At 39.2% G+C, this 16,544-nt stretch overlaps 1 protein-coding gene across 2 annotated transcripts in view; it reads right to left on the bottom strand.

Annotated features, from left to right (window-relative positions):
• epb41l4a.L (erythrocyte membrane protein band 4.1 like 4A L homeolog) overlaps positions 1 to 16,544 on the bottom strand; it is a 128,806-nt gene that overhangs the window by 31,840 nt on the left and 80,422 nt on the right. For both annotated transcript variants that reach the window (XM_018264384.2, XM_018264369.2), the window contains exon 9: positions 15,310 to 15,373. In XM_018264384.2, the coding sequence (XP_018119873.1) occupies positions 15,310 to 15,373 (64 nt within the window). The remainder of the gene's footprint in view (positions 1 to 15,309; positions 15,374 to 16,544) is intronic.

Here is a 16,544-nt window from a genome sequence, read left to right as displayed (position 1 = left end):
CCTATGGAACACAGGAGCTAGTACAGGGCACATATTTAGGTTTTTGCATGATATGTGTTCCTGATAAGCATCACTTTCACATGATTTCAAAGCAATCGAGTTAGTAGGAATCTTAAATTCAGTATGTAAAAAGTAGCCCAACAGTTTTCATAATTTCCTAAAATCATCCCAGAAACCCACGAGATGCAATATTAGTGCCTACTATTCATGACATGTGCTGTATTTCCATCTGAACATTGCAGTCAGAGAGGCTATGGAAGAGTCCAAACTAGATTAGATTATTTTTAAAACATCTACTAAATAATAAGTGTCATACGGCCATAAATTACCCTAATCAAAAAAAAAATCAAACTAGATCCAAAAATATAATTTAAAACACAGCATTTTTGGAACATTAATGTTAATCATTTCTATTTCCTTTAAGACAGAGCAATTTGCAATCAATAACGTTCTTTATCTGGAACCAACAGTGTAAGATAAGGCCAATAGCCTGCGAGTGCCATACAGCATTTGTAATGTTTAATAAAGCATTCCTAAAGGAATTCATACCTGTTGGGTACAGCTAATATGGCAAGAACATCAAAATAATATTTTAAGAAAGATTTTGTAATGAGCAAGGTAACATCAGCAGGCACTTCATTATTTTTGGCTGTGCTGCAAGTTAATTATCTAAGAATAAGGCCAATCTATCACAGGGATTGCAGATGTTTATACAGTGGCATGTATAATTAAGGAAGAAATAAATTATTTTTTAGTCTGAGTGGCTGGCTGTCTCTATTAAATGACATGCCTAAAACACTCAGATGTACCCAATCCCTACACTATAAGATCGTTTCCAAAAATCCAAGGTTTTTGGGTACAAACAATAACTCGATTGTATTGGTATTCTATCAATTGGTATATTAATTAAGGGAACTAACTTGGGTCAGAGGAGGATCTTTTAAAACAATGGTTCATACCATTTTAGTGTAAACCTTGGGGTTTTTTTTTTAGAAAATAATTTTTCATGGTGCATTTCTTCGGTGCATTTGCTTGGAAATCAAACTCTTTTCTCTGACAATCTAATTTCTTTCTTAAGAGCGCTGGGATTTGTGGTTTTATAGGTAGTTAGCTCTTTACCAGCTAGATACGGCTAAAACCTAAGACCACAATCCCAGTGCCCCTGACTTCTCCTCCTTTGTGGGGTCCCTAAGATAGAAAAATACAAGATAGTTCTAACGGACTTCTCCACCATCTATTATTTCTTAATCATTCTTATCTATGAAATCTAAACATTTGCATTTATCTTATTGAATTCATTGAGAATTGGTTTATAATAAAAAAAAAATGCAAGTCTTTAGGAGAGTGGTGGGAATTACAATCAATTTCTGAATATAATTATATAGTAATCTATTTTTTAACTACCTGTTTTTTGAGCACTTTATCTGGAATGAGATAGCCTGAAAATTAGAAATTAGTTATTGAGCACCAAGTCACTTTAAACTTATAAAACAGTAAGTTCAATTATCAGAATTATTTATTGCACAAGCACTTTACAACTTTAATGGTTTGGGTTACTAAGCACTTTATGGGAATTTAATTCTCGATTCAAACACATGCATCATTTGTATTTTAAATACATGGTATAATTAATTAAGGGGATATCTTTCTATCCTGATCAATACAAAAAATAACTGTTATAGTCTGTTATAAAAGCAACATACTTAGAAATGTCAGTGAATAAAATGTTCCTCTTTACAATATATATTAGTGTGTGTGTGTGTGTGTGTGTGTATACACCGTATATACACAAACACAGGTACGAGATCCATTATTTGGAAACCCATTTTCCAGAAAGCTCCAAATTACGGGAAGGGCATCTCCCCTGGACTAATCTTAATCAAATCATATATCAATATATTTATTTTTACTTTGTAATAATAAAACAGTACCTTGTACATGATCCCAACTAGGATATTACTAATCCTTAATGGATACAAATTAATTCTGGTGGGTTTATCTAATGTTTAAATTATTTTTTAGAAGACTTAAGGTATGGAGTTCCAAATTATGGAAAGATCCCTTTCCCAGAAAACCCTGGGTCCCGAGCATTCTGGATAACAGGTCCCATACCTGTATATATGACATTCTTATTTCAATTAAAATAATTTTTAATGTGGCGTGTTAGAAATAAATATGCAGAAGAATAAAATACTGAAACATGCTGTCAAAGTACAGGTATTTATCCCCAATTCCCCCCATTGATCTTAGATCATAATTGCCGAGATGTCAACTTTTGTTGAAGACTTGTCGGGAGATATGTGGTGCACTTCAGCGGGTGGGAGATTGGGGGACAGAGTTGGAAATCTGGTAACTCCCAAAAAAATCAGGGGAGTTGACAACTCTGTAATTGTTACTCAAAGTACCATGTACACATATCTATGTGCAATCATTTTCATTGCCTGGTATAGCACTGTGCTGTTTTTGAACAAGACAGAAGTAATGTTTACCTGCATTCCTGTCTCCATATAGTCTATATATAACACAAAGCTGAATGTATAACTTCTCTGTATGTTTTCATTTATATTTGTGAGTGGGTGATACAACATGGTTTGCTAGCTGAAATACCCTTCTGTACAAACATCAACAATATTGTCTATTGTGGCCACTATATGGCAATGTGCTAAGGGATGCATAAGTTATGTGTCACATAAATGTATAAGCACACAATATACTGTCCCAATAGCTCTCTATAGTATAGAAAAATCCATTCTAATGAATAATTTACATCTGGATTTCAAATCCTCATTATTTTTACTGGCGACACTTTATTATTTAGAATTAGAATAATGCAATTATTTTAGGTTAGCTAAGCAAAGTCAAAAGAATCTGAAAGCAAACAGTTCAGTTATTCAGAGATGGATTTTTGAATCATGTGTGTAATGTTATGTAAGGGGGGGAATCCTTTCTGTCTCAAATGAAACAGCCTTGCATCTCTGGTGTGTGCTAAGGCTGGTGGGAAGGAAACCAATATTTTGGAGCTTATTTCCTGTCCTGGTTGCCTTTCTAGCTCTGAACAGTGAAAGCCTTAAACCTTCAGGTGTGGCTTGCAATTACATCCTGATATTCTGCTTCGAGAATGCTCATGGGACAAGGAAGGATGTGCTATAGTAAAATATGTGAATGCTACTTGCAGTGTGTGCAGTCAAGCAGTCCAAAGTGGCGTTTCTGAACTTCACTTTTCATATCTAGGAAAGCGTAACAACTGGAACATCACATTCTAAAAGGTGGATTATGCGCTTAACTAATTTCTAAAGAACAGCACTATGCTGCTTTGCTGAGTCTGAGCATCTTGGCGATCATGGGAAAGTGGCTCCACTCCGTTCAACTATACAGGTTAAGGCTCATTTATTTTGTCTGTGCTGTAACAGCGGCAAATTAACCTTTTGAGGTTTTTCAAAAGAATTTATGATTTTGGGCAGAAATACAGTATTTGCTTTTTGGACAAGGTTACAGAGTAACTAACTACATATAGAAAAAAAATGTAATGATGCATCTTAAACTGAAATCTGGTATATACAGTATCATGGCAGTTTTGGGACAATGTAATGATGTTATATTGGAAGGCTTAAACAGAAAAAGTTTAATATTTATTTCTAACTATTTTAATTCTAACTAGCAATTTATTTCATACTCTTTCAGTCCATGTTCTGTATGCTGTTTGTTATGTCAGTCATTTTTTACATTTTGCTCTTTGTCTGTTGGCTTTTCCTTTTCTCATTTGCTATTATTCTGTTATCTCTTAACTTCCATTTCTGGTTCTGGTCAGTCCCCCCTCTTATGTTGACCAAAAGACATATATTGAATGAACTATTAAACCTAGAAATAACTGACACCAGAGAAGAGATTTTGCTAAAGAAGTGGCCCCATGTACCAGAACTTAATAAATTTTAAAATATTACTCATGAATTCATCTTATGAAAACCAGGATTTTTCACTGTAAAACAATAATGCCATATATGCGATTGCACGGACCAATCACACCAAGCCGCAATCCTATGTATCTGGCCAGAAAACTATCTCAGCCAGCAGCAGCCATCACAACATTACCCCAACCCTGCCTTAGACTGAAACAGGCCTAAGTATCCCACCATGCCACCATCCCTATGTTTTTTCCTCCTTTCTTTCTTGTGTTGCACCTTTGGGCTGCTTACTGCTCAAGTATTTTGTATTTGAATTTACTTTTACAGTCCCTTTATTTTATTCTTTTGCTAAGATTTTGTGTTGTGTCATCTACCTTATGTTTCATTAAAAAAGAAGGATGTGTACTGTGTAAAGAGGAGAAGAGCAACCACCACCGCCATCATCCAGGACTTTGTGTTGCAGACACCCTTTAACCATAACTATGAGACACCTGGATAAATAAAATTGCTGAGAAAGGTGAATGTATACTACTTAATGCCCATGTGTTTATATACGTTAAAGCCGTGACATCTGCAAGGAGTGTGTATGTGCGGTTCAGTTAAAACCTGACCAGTACCCGACCCGAACCTGCCCTCCCTCTACCCGCGCCCGACCTCCGGGTTTCTTTTATAAACCCACATTGACCCGCCAATGATGTCACAAAAGGGGCGGGGCATGCAGCTATAAAAGCGGAAGTCGGAAGCTAGCAGTGTAAGGTGGCGGCTGGGAAAGCAGGAAGAAGAGCTTGACCTGGACTCGCCCCTCACCTACAAATGGGGGTGTGAGGTCGGTCCGAAACCCGCAGGTATTAGGCCGGTCAAACACATCACTACTCTGGGTACTTCGTTTTCCTCCTACACTCCAAAAACAAACAGGCAGGTTAACTGGCTTCTAATAAACTTGAAGCTACTTTGTGGAAATATGATAGGGGCCTTACTCCCCATACTGTATGTAATAAAATGCACTAAATTTGACCAGGAACAGCAATCCATAGCAATCAATAAGATGTTTGCTTTTAAACAGGTTATTAGTAAATTCTACCTGCTGATTGGTTGCTATGGGTTACTGCAGATGGGCAAACGTATGCCTTTTACTGCATAAACCCATTAGACTTTTAAGTTCCATTGGGACAGAGACTGATGTGAGTGATGTATCTCTGTAATATAATGCATAAAAGTGTCAGCACTATATATATATATATATATATATATTGTGACATGTCACTGGCCTGCACATGCACTTTTATGGGGGAATTAGCGTTTGGTAGGCAGGTAGCGTAGGATTTTTGAGCTTAGAGACAGGGACACCAAGGCTTCAGACAAAAAACACAGGTTTATTAAGCACTGGACATTCCAACGAAAAGGCAACAGAAAAATGTTCAGGTTACAGTTCAACTTCACTGTAGAACATGCAGGGTACAGTTCAGTAAATACACTGCAAAACATTCAGGGTTTTCCCCCCTCTGGTCGCTCACCATCAAGGGAAACTCTCACCCTCTTGTACCTTGAAGTATTTGGGCTTCACACTCAGCCCTGCTGGCTTACCCTCCTGGGACTCAGACTCACTAGCCTCTGCCAGTCCTTTCCTCTTTCTTTCCCCACAAGGGATTTAGGCTCCAACCTCTGGAACTCTCTTGCTGGCAGAAAGGACCCTTCTGCCCAGCTCTGTCTCTCACAGCCCCTCACTTCCCTGGAGAGCCCTGAACTGTGCTCACACAGCCCTTTTACATTGCCAGGTAGATCCTCTCTCAGCTGCCACTTAATTACCTGGCTGATAGGGAATATTAACCCTACCTGAGCCAAATATTCCTTTGCAACACATACAATGCAGTTTAAATGCACTCTTTTGTGTGTCTTTTGCTCTAAGACAGTGGTGTTTCCCAAACACCCTGTCACATAGCCTCCCCCTCTGTTTCGACCCAGGGGCGGAACACATTGCCATCCCAAAAGAAACTCTCTTAACGGGATTTCTACCTCCAGTCTTTCTTTGGTTGAAGGGCTAGATTGCTGCTTCTCAGTTACACAACCCTTTAAACATGATTTTGACCTTTCTTTAGCATGTGAAAGATCCAACACATACATGTTAATCAGAGTATACAGACACGTGCTCTCTTGTAAACTTGAACCTTTTATCTTTAAAGGGCTCACTCTGCCTTTGAAATGCAAGGTTTTACTCACTTTGTCTTTCACTAAAGGGCTAGGGACCCGTTTGTCCATAGCGCATCCCTTTAAAAGGGATCTTGGCCTTTCTTTAACCTGCAAGACATTTAACACACGTGTTCCTATGGAAGAAGTCACACACCATTCAGTCTCCTGCTTCTGATCAAATAGGGCAAGATCAGACACACATGCTTCAGTGTCTTTGTCCACACCATGAACACTTTGCATTTTGCATTCATGGGTTGTAGGGTGCTTTTTACCAGAGATTTGTGTCACAAACTCTGACACACAATCAAACACACATTCTGTGTTAACAGGCAACCCACACTTGACCTCTTCTGTATCAGGTCTTAACTCACATACCTCTTTAATAGACTCAGCTGGTGCTGAATCTGTCACTTTCACTTCAGTGGGGACAGGCACACATTTTGCTAAAGGACTTTTAACTTCCCCTTTAAATATGCCTTCACGTACATTTTCCTCTCCAGAACACTGTGTTTCAGCTCTCACACAGACGGGCTCACTGGAGAACAGTTGTGTGGTTGGCACCTGCACACAGACAGATTCAGGAGGCAGTTGTACATTTTCATCACTCACCTCCTCAGACACTCTATCTGGCTTATCACCATTAACACTCATGGTACTAGTTTCTACACCATCTTTTGCACTGGCTATGTTCACACACACAGCTTGGCAGTCAAAGATTTCAGGTCTCTCACTTAAAACACTTTTAGGTGTCTCATTCCCACAGTTCTGCTTGCACTTTTGCCTTACTTTACTCTCCCTGGTTATCATGCCTGAACCATGGGAGTCACAGTCGGATGGACACTTTAAGGCCAACTTATTATCGCTACTACATGAATCTGACACATGTGTCTCTATGGAAGCAGCCACACACACTTCCAACTCCTGAATTTTATTTACTAGGGAAGACACACACACTTTGGCATCTCTGTTACCATCCTGCACGCTTTGCATTTCATTTTTACCCACTGCCTGGGATATAGGGTGTCCTTCCACCACTGGCGATGATGGGATTTTAAACACACTGAGGCCTTTCACTTCAAACCCATGGCCAACAGTTTTAGTTTGCTTTCTGGTTGCATCTTGCTCACAGATTTGTGTTATACAACCAGACACACACTCGGTCACACGCTTAGGGTTAGCAAGCAACTCACATTTGGTATCACTTGTATTGGGACCCAATGCAACCGCTGTCAGACAGACAGATTCTGACTGCAAGACTCTTTCCATGGAATGTAACACAGGAGTCATGACTTCGCTTTCAACCGCGGTCACTCCATGTGGCTTATCCCCATTGACAGCCATGTTACCATTCTCCATATCAGCACACTCAGGTCTGTTCTCACTCACTACACACTCAGTGAGCCGGACATATCCCTGTCTCTCTAAGGGATTGCTCTCAGTAGACTGGGACTCTCCACCTGAGTTCAGTTGCAGACACAACTGGTCATAGACTTTGATCAGCTCAGTTATTGCCGCAGTAGACCTTTCAATTGTGCAATTATCAGCCATATGACCTGGGCCAGAACAACTACTGCACTTTACAGGCTCTGTTTTGTACACATTCACAGACAAGTCACACAAAGTGCAGGGCTTAGGTTTTGCCTCACCTTTAAGACATTCATACTTGGAATCACAGACATGCCTCATAGAGTTTTTCTCCCTTTGATTTAACCCTTCAGGTAGCAAAACATTAAGGCACATTTTACTCAAGACATTTTCTCTCTCACTTGAGGTACTTTGTTGCAGACACGCCTGCTCTGCTTTTTGGTGAAACACTGTGAATTACCTCATTCACCTTTGCTAGGGGAACATTTACATTGGGGGTCCCCCTTATACTTTTTACTATGGGTGTTACCTCACACCCCACAGTCACACACATAGGATTCAAATCTGGACATTGGACAGCAAAATTACACATAACATTTTGCATAACACCAACATTATTCACCACCTGGTTTGATTGTTCCACATCCATTGGGTTGTTGTTTCCCCACAACTCCCAGAATAGGGGAAAGTCTGTACCCAGAACAATTTCCTCTTCACCGTCACTTGCAACCATAAGTGAGTGGATAACAGTCCCTTTTGTGGTTTCAAAATTAAGACATACAGTCAGGTTTGAGTTCTCTTGCTTCTCAGGGACCTCGTGCGGTAGTAGAATAAACATTAACAGTTCATGCAACACCACTGACTTAGTTGAGTTAATGTCCAGTGTGACCCACAGTGAAATCCCATTCACTTTTACCTCTACTGACTTTTCAGCAATACCTTTAACAGGCACAGTGCATTCTGATTGCACACTTAACTCTTTAGGCCCCAGGACCTTGCCTTTCCTCCCACAGTCCCAGTCTTTTATCTCCCCAGCCTGCCGTTCCCTTTCAACCACCCCTTTAAGAACAGTCTCACCATTCCTGTAGGGCATCCGGTGTGGAACTGCTGGGGATGAACTCTGGCCAAATATGCCAGACCGGACTTGGAAATCAGCATAGCTTCTCTCCTTGGTATTCTGCCAGAGCTCCAACTTTGGAGTAACACCTCTTTGGAACCAGTTTCCTGCCTTGGATCCAGATGTAGGGGTCTCCTTTCGCACAAGCGAAGTTGCTCTCACTTCCTTGGCAGTCTGTTGCAACTCCACAGGCCACTGCACCTTTAAGGAAGCCTGCTGGTAGAACTTTCTTTGTGGTAGACAAAAAAAATTAGTCTGTTTTCTTACAGACTTTACAGGAGCTGCCACTGCTGCTTGCAACTCACAGAAATGCTCACCCTTCACTTGTGAGGTATTTAGCAATCTCTTTCCTAGACTTGGCTCGCTGACTCTTTTCCAGTCACGATGGAACTGCAGCCACCAGTCGCCATCTTGCTGTTCCTGTTGCTTTCCAACAGCACTCACAGCCTCCTGCTGAACAGCTGTAGCATGGCGATTTACAGCACCAGTTGCCATATTAGTACAGTCTTTTAAGGGTAATGCTTACCAGGCTTTTAAACAGGTGTATGTCTCTTTAAAGCTGTGCCCGCATTCTCCACCAATTGTGACATGTCACTGGCCTGCACATGCACTTTTATGGGGGAATTAGCGTTTGGTAGGCAGGTAGCGTAGGATTTTTGAGCTTAGAGACAGGGACACCAAGGCTTCAGACAAAAAACACAGGTTTATTAAGCACTGGACATTCCAACGAAAAGGCAACAGAAAAATGTTTAGGTTACAGTTCAACTTCACTGTAGAACATGCAGGGTACAGTTCAGTAAATACACTGCAAAACATTCAGGGTTTTCCCCCCTCTGGTCGCTCACCATCAAGGGAAACTCTCACCCTCTTGTACCTTGAAGTATTTGGGCTTCACACTCAGCCCTGCTGGCTTACCCTCCTGGGACTCAGACTCACTAGCCTCTGCCAGTCCTTTCCTCTTTCTTTCCCCACAAGGGATTTAGGCTCCAACCTCTGGAACTCTCTTGCTGGCAGAAAGGACCCTTCTGCCCAGCTCTGTCTCTCACAGCCCCTCACTTCCCTGGAGAGCCCTGAACTGTGCTCACACAGCCCTTTTACATTGCCAGGTAGATCCTCTCTCAGCTGCCACTTAATTACCTGGCTGATAGGGAATATTAACCCTACCTGAGCCAAATATTCCTTTGCAGCACATACAATGCAGTTTAAATGCACTCTTTTGTGTGTCTTTTGCTCTAAGACAGTGGTGTTTCCCAAACACCCTGTCACAATATATATATATCATTAAACAATTATGTAAATAACTTGCTAAGCCCCTCGCTTCTCTGCACCTCACTACATCTATGTTATACTATGGTATTCCACCTTGAAATGTATCATTTTATGAAATAAATATCAAATGAAACAGATGATGTGAATGAATAAAACTGAATTTTAATAGCACTATATATATATAATATATATATATATATATATATATATATATATATATATATATATATATATATATGATCATAACCACATATTGTTCTATGTAAAATTATCAATTCCATTGCTACATTAGTACCACATGTCTTGGCTTCTGCTATGTCTTCACAGCCAGAATAAACCATGTTAATCTGGTGCAGCCATCCTCTTCCACACAACAGAGCCAGATTGAAAACTAGGAGCATTGGCTGTGTGACAAGCACAATTGCTTAATGATGCACAAAACAACAAGCAGGATTACTCTGTGTCTGGTAAACAACTACGCATATTAATCATGCAGTTTCTCATTACTTCTGATGTTATGTACAGTAACAGGGTGCTCATTAAACACAGCAGACACTTGTAGGAATCATATCAATTAATGTAACTGCCAATGCAATGGGCACCCATTACTACTATAACTATTCAAAGCTGCAAAGCCTATTAAAAAGAACAAAGCTCTTGTTACATGAAGAATGTAAGCAATTAATCATCAGTGACTCAATAAAGTAGGGGGCATTCTGAGTTCTATCTGATTACAATAATGAATGAAGGAATTACAGACTAAAAAACTTTGCAAAATTAGTTTAAAAACTGTGCGTCATGGTTTGTTCTTGTTAATTTAATATAATATCACAGACAAGATACAAACCAATACAGGTCAGGACAAGAAGTTACTTGGTAATACCATGCTGGGGTCAAACTACAGAAAAAAGATTTGCAACTATTCTGTTCTATTCTGGTAGAACTCTGAACTGATGAGGGATATGTTGGTCCTTGTCAACGGCCTGCCTTTACTCTAAACAGAAAGTGAGGTTTTGTTTCTCTACCTACTGCTGGTCTTGCCTTATACTACAGGAAACACAGAATGACTATTGGATCTGTTATCCGGAAACCGGTCTCCCACAGACTCCATTATAACCAAATAGTTTAGTAATGAAACAGGACCTTATTATGTCTTGATCCCACCTAAAACAGAATAAATCCTTATTGGAAATCTTATTGGGTCGAACTAATGTTTAAATGATTTTTAGAAGACATCGAAATGACAGAGAGATCCCTTATCCAGAAAACCCCAGATCCCGAGCATTCTGGTTAACAGGTCCCATATCTGTATTAAGGGTCTGCATTATCATGCTTATGTCTAGAAAGTTCAGCAGAATCATGTTATTGATCTACTATTCCATAGGCCAAGCCAACAACACAAAACACAACCCTATGAATGCATTTTAATATTTATGCTCTGGTGAGTTGGTAAAGCTATATAGTCTTAATGATACACAATTGTGTTTTCTAATGTTCAGTCTGTTTCTCTTTCTACCTGCACATAAAAAGTAAACTATATATCATTCAGTGTTGTTGGCAGAACAAACTACAAGGCTCTTTTTGCCACCAGGCAGAGAATAGAAAGAGACAGACAAACACGGCTTTCAATAGCAATACATATACAAACAACACAGAAAATTTGTGTTTATATATATGTGTGTGTGTGTATATTTTTTTGTATATATTGCAAAGTTGCTTGAAATTATGTTTTCTTTTATTAGGCATAGGCAAAAAAATGTTGGCGTTGACATTGCCTTTAAAAATCATTTTATCTCTAGATGAAGTCATGAATATTGACATCAATGCAAAGAGGGGCATATTGGATTGAGCTGCCCCATAGGGTACTATGTACAAGGTTGCAGAATGGGCACTGCCCTTCTGTATAAATGATAAACAGACATGATTAAAAATTAAAAAAAATCAATAGCAACGCCTAGGAAAACAGCTCTTTGTAGAGGCACTAGAGTAGTGATGTGCGGGTCGGGTTCTTCCCAACCTGCACCCGACCCTAACCCACCCTCCCTCGGCCCGCGCTATCATCCAACTTCCAGGTTCCATTTATAGACCTGCCCCGCTGATGATATCACAAAAGGGGCGGTGCGAGCAAGTGCGCGGCTATAAAGCCAGAAGCCGGCATTTGAAGGTGGGCGGAGAGAGCAGGAGAAGAACTCAACTCGCATCCACATGTCACCCACGAAGAGGAGTGTGAGGTCGGCCCCGAACCCGCCTGACCAGTGGTTCCCGCGGGTATCGAGCCGGCCCGCACATCACTACACTATAGGGTAATAACTAGTATTTCAACACAAATAAATCCTTTTCACTTTTGGAGGTTACTGATCGCTCTAGTGTACCATAGTCCTCACTGATACTCAGTCTACAACATAGACTCATTCAGTAGGTTAGTAGGTTTGTATGCTACATTTTGATAGAGGCATTGAATATCAGCCTAGAGCAGTGAGACACATTTTTCTTATTTACTGACAACAAAACATGAACACCCTGCAGGTTACTGAAATTCAACCAAGAGGAATAACAAAGGTGAACACACAAAATGAGAACATGAGCTGCAGTGAGTAAGAACATTGTATCTCATGTTTACCTCCAAATACGGCTCAGAGCTTTTGTTCTGCAATTGCCGGGTGTTTCCCCTCTAACATTTTTGTGGGAGCAGGTCATACTCCTGTGCTTTATCTCTGAACTATTTCTTACAGTTTCTGACCAGAGTTCAGCTTTGTTTATCTGGGGATTATGTTGTACATTTCCTTACACAGTTAAAAGAACGCAGAGGGCTGCTTGGAATGAAGAGCAAATAGCAGAGGCACATTGAGGTATGTAACAAAGAATTAGGGAGGGATACGTGCTTGGCACATGTGTGTGTATTTTTAGTTAATGGTAAACTGCTCTGAGAGTTTAAAAAGTCTTCATAAAAATTTTAAAATGTATAATTTTTGTCCCTAAAACCACTGAGGTCCATTAGTGCAGCATTATAGAAAATGTAAGTGATTTAATTTTTTTTCTTGTAAACTTACATTTCCTTCTGCTTGCTGGGTGGAGTGCTCCCTAGCACATATACATATACTCAGTAAACAGTGCAAGGAGACAGATAAATAGTAGGAGAGTTAGAGTAGAAATTAATTATTTAAAGGGGCTGTTCACCTTTAAATTAACTTCTAGTATGATGTCCTTAAATATCACCTGTATGACATCCAGATATATTTAGATACCCCACCCCTTCAGAGCCAGACAACAAACTGCCTACTAGCTATCTCCTCCTGGATGAACCAATGCCATCTCAAGCTCAACTCAAGCCAAAACTGAGCTCATGATCTTCCCTCCCAAACATAGCCCATCTCTTCCTTTCATAATTACTATCAATGGCATGACCATTTCCCCTGCTAATTTAGCACGCTGCTTGGGGTCATCTTTGACCAGTCTCTCTCCTTCTCTATTGATATTAATACTACTGCCAAAACCTGCTGTTTCTTCCTTTGCAATACAGCCAAGATACACCTCTTTCTTTCACAAACAACAGTCAAAACACTAATCCATGCCCTTATCCTATCCCATTTAGACTATTGCCATCTCCTATTGCAAAAGCCTTCTGCTAACATTCAAAGTCCTTCAGTCCTTGTGCACCTAACTACATTGCTTCACCTGTCTCACTGTATGTTCCTGGTTGTCTTCTCCACTCCTCTCAGAGCCACCTTCTTTTCACACCATACACATTCTCTGCCACCTCCCGTCTCAAACCTTTCTGTCTTGCTGCTCCTTACCTCTGGAATTCCATCCGTCAATTCCTCTGTAAGGAGTGGTATCTCAGTCTCCTCAAGACAAAACTAAGAGTCTACCTTTTGGAGCACTAGAACATTAGTCTAGTCCTGGTACCTATTGAATAATGCCTTTACCTTGTTCACTTTTTTCCCCTCCAATTTGTGTCTGTATGTTAGCCACCCACCCAATTAGACTGTAAGCTTTATGGTGCAGGGACCTTCTTCCCACTATGACAGATAGCTCTTCTGTGTCCTTATATGAGCTCTGTGTGTATTTATTGTATTTATTGTCTGACTTGTCCTCCCTGTGTGTACTTTTATATATTGTACTTTTATTTATATTGTATTTTTGTGCATTGTACGGTGCTGCAGCTCCTTAACAGCGCTTTACAAATAAAGTTATACATACATACACACATGAAGCCAGTGATATTCTATATGCGGTTAGTTGTTAGTTTTTTATCATTGGTGGTTTTTGAGTTATTTCGTTTTTTATTCAGCAATCTGATTGCTATGGTCCAAATTACCCTAGCAACCAGGCATTGATTTTAATAAGAGACTGGGCTATGAATAGGACAGGGCCTGATTATAAAGACGAGTAATAAAAAGTAGTAATAACAATAAATGTGTAGCCTTACAGATCATTTGTTTTTTAGAATGGGTTAGTGACCCCCATTGGAAATCTGGAAAGTATCAGAAGAATAAAGGAAAATAATTCAAAAGCTATAAAAAAATGAAAAAAAAAATAAAGGCCAATTGAAATGTTGCTTAGAATTAACGATTCTATAACATACTAACAATTAATGTAAAGGTGAACCATCCCTTTAATTGTTTAGGTGTTTCTTTTGCCAGATGAATTAAAGAACATCCTTGTTTTAGTAATACCCAAGGATTTGCTGCTGCCTCTGATTTCAAAACTTCCAAGTCATTTGATGTTCCTGCAGTTGTCATAAGGATGCCTATACCAATTAGGCAACTCTACAGTTTGCCCATCATCCCCTGCGAGCCAATGTCTCTGTAACTACTTGCATGTGCATACCAGATATGCAGAATGGGAAAGCATTCATGCAAGCTGTACATACCAGAACTCTTAATCTCTTAAACCCTCTAGCTGCTTGTTGTTCCCCTTTATTTCAGTGTACCTTACATCAAATATATCTGCTGTCCTCCAGATATTTGACATCAAATGCCAACACTGAATCCGACAGCTGAAAAAGCTGCAGTATCAATTTGCCATTGTGTAAATGCTTGTCACTGGCAACCAAGGAAGGGAGAATTTGAAATCATTGATACTCTTTGAAACATACTGTATATCTAAACTGAATGATCTGCAGCCTGTTGGTCATAATGCTTGATTTAATGCTTGAGTTAGAACTTGCAGAATGTAAATTGTAAACTTAATTTAATCTAAGAAACACACATTTTTAATATCATTTTTAATAGTTTTTCTAAAAAAAATTTTGATTTTTAGATTTTGTTTATAAGTTTCTGAGTTATATATTATCACATTTTATTTTTTCTGTACATATTTATGTTTTAATATAGTTCAACTGTTCTGGTAAAAGTACCTGTGAACAAGTCATTTGGAATTCATAGCACAATTCACAATTTCCCCACTACTGATGCTTATTTATAACGATATACATTTTATTTTGCAATAAAATCACAGAGAACTTACATCTTTTCCAAGGACTTGTACTTCAAACTGTGTCTCTTTGAAATGTATCTTTGTCATTTTTGGCCTGTAAATATATTAGCAAAGTATAATCAATTACATAAAGGGGTGAACATGAAAAATGCAATCAATTATAATGGCTATTATATCTAAAGACATAACAATACAAGTTATAAATCCAAATGCTATGAAGCAAACAAAAAAGGGATGTGATATATTTGTGAAGATTCTCATTCATCCAGGTCATGGTATATCTGTAGAAATAAGTCAAATCAATTGCACTTATTTCTATGGATGTGATATACCTTCATACTATACTGTACAATAAAGGCTATATTTCTATACAGGCCCGTGGCTAGAGCAGCACTTTAGGTAGGGCCCATGGAATGTGTATATAGAAAAACAACTCTTGAAACAAACTTACATCCCAGACCATCGCTGGACAGTTGCAGCTGAATCCGGTGGCAGAGCTAATGGGGAGAGGGGGTTCTCCTGTTCCCCAATCTGCACATGTACAGGGAAGTTTGCACATGGAATAGGCAGGCAGAAGTTTGATAATGATAATTAAGTCAGGGACTTAGCATATTGTTTTGCCTTTTGTGTTCTTTTCCTTCTTTGTGGGTTATGTGACTAATAACATTTCTTGCAGAAGGGAATATACACGGAAAGAAGAAGAAGCTCCCAGCCTAGGGATAGCAGTTTGTTGCTAGGTATAGCAGTTTGCTTGTCAGGGATATTTTAGGCTAAGAGTCCATGCTACGAGGAACAAAACACTGCACACCTAAGGGGTTATTTACTAAAATCCAAATTTATCTTATATTTTATTAAAAAATACCATGACCAAACTCCCACGCTGGATTTGACCTTATTTATTAATAAACTCGATAAAATAGAGCAAAACCCCACTCTAATTTTTCTGGCTTTTCCTTAAATCGCTCTATTTTTTCGGGCTAAACCCAGCGCTGACCATGAAAACTTCAAATTGAGATAGGTGCCTCTCCCATTCAATTATACAGAACCTCGACAGGTCTGAGATGGCGGATTTTCGGATTCAGGCTTTTGCAGCATCAGGGTATAATAAATCTTTTTTTCCACAAAAAAATTCTAGTTTCTGCCCCAAAAAGCCCAACCAGATAAATTTGAGCTTTAGTAAATAACCCCCTAGTGTAACCCACTGTTTAACAAGATTTATTATTAAAGGAACAGTAACGTCAAAAAATAGAAGTGTTTTAAAGTAA

Source organism: Xenopus laevis, chromosome 1L (genome assembly GCF_017654675.1).
Source record: "Xenopus laevis strain J_2021 chromosome 1L, Xenopus_laevis_v10.1, whole genome shotgun sequence".
NCBI lineage: Eukaryota > Metazoa > Chordata > Amphibia > Anura > Pipidae > Xenopus > Xenopus laevis.
Note: the sequence above shows the minus strand (reverse complement) of the source record. Positions and strands in the feature narration are given on the sequence as shown.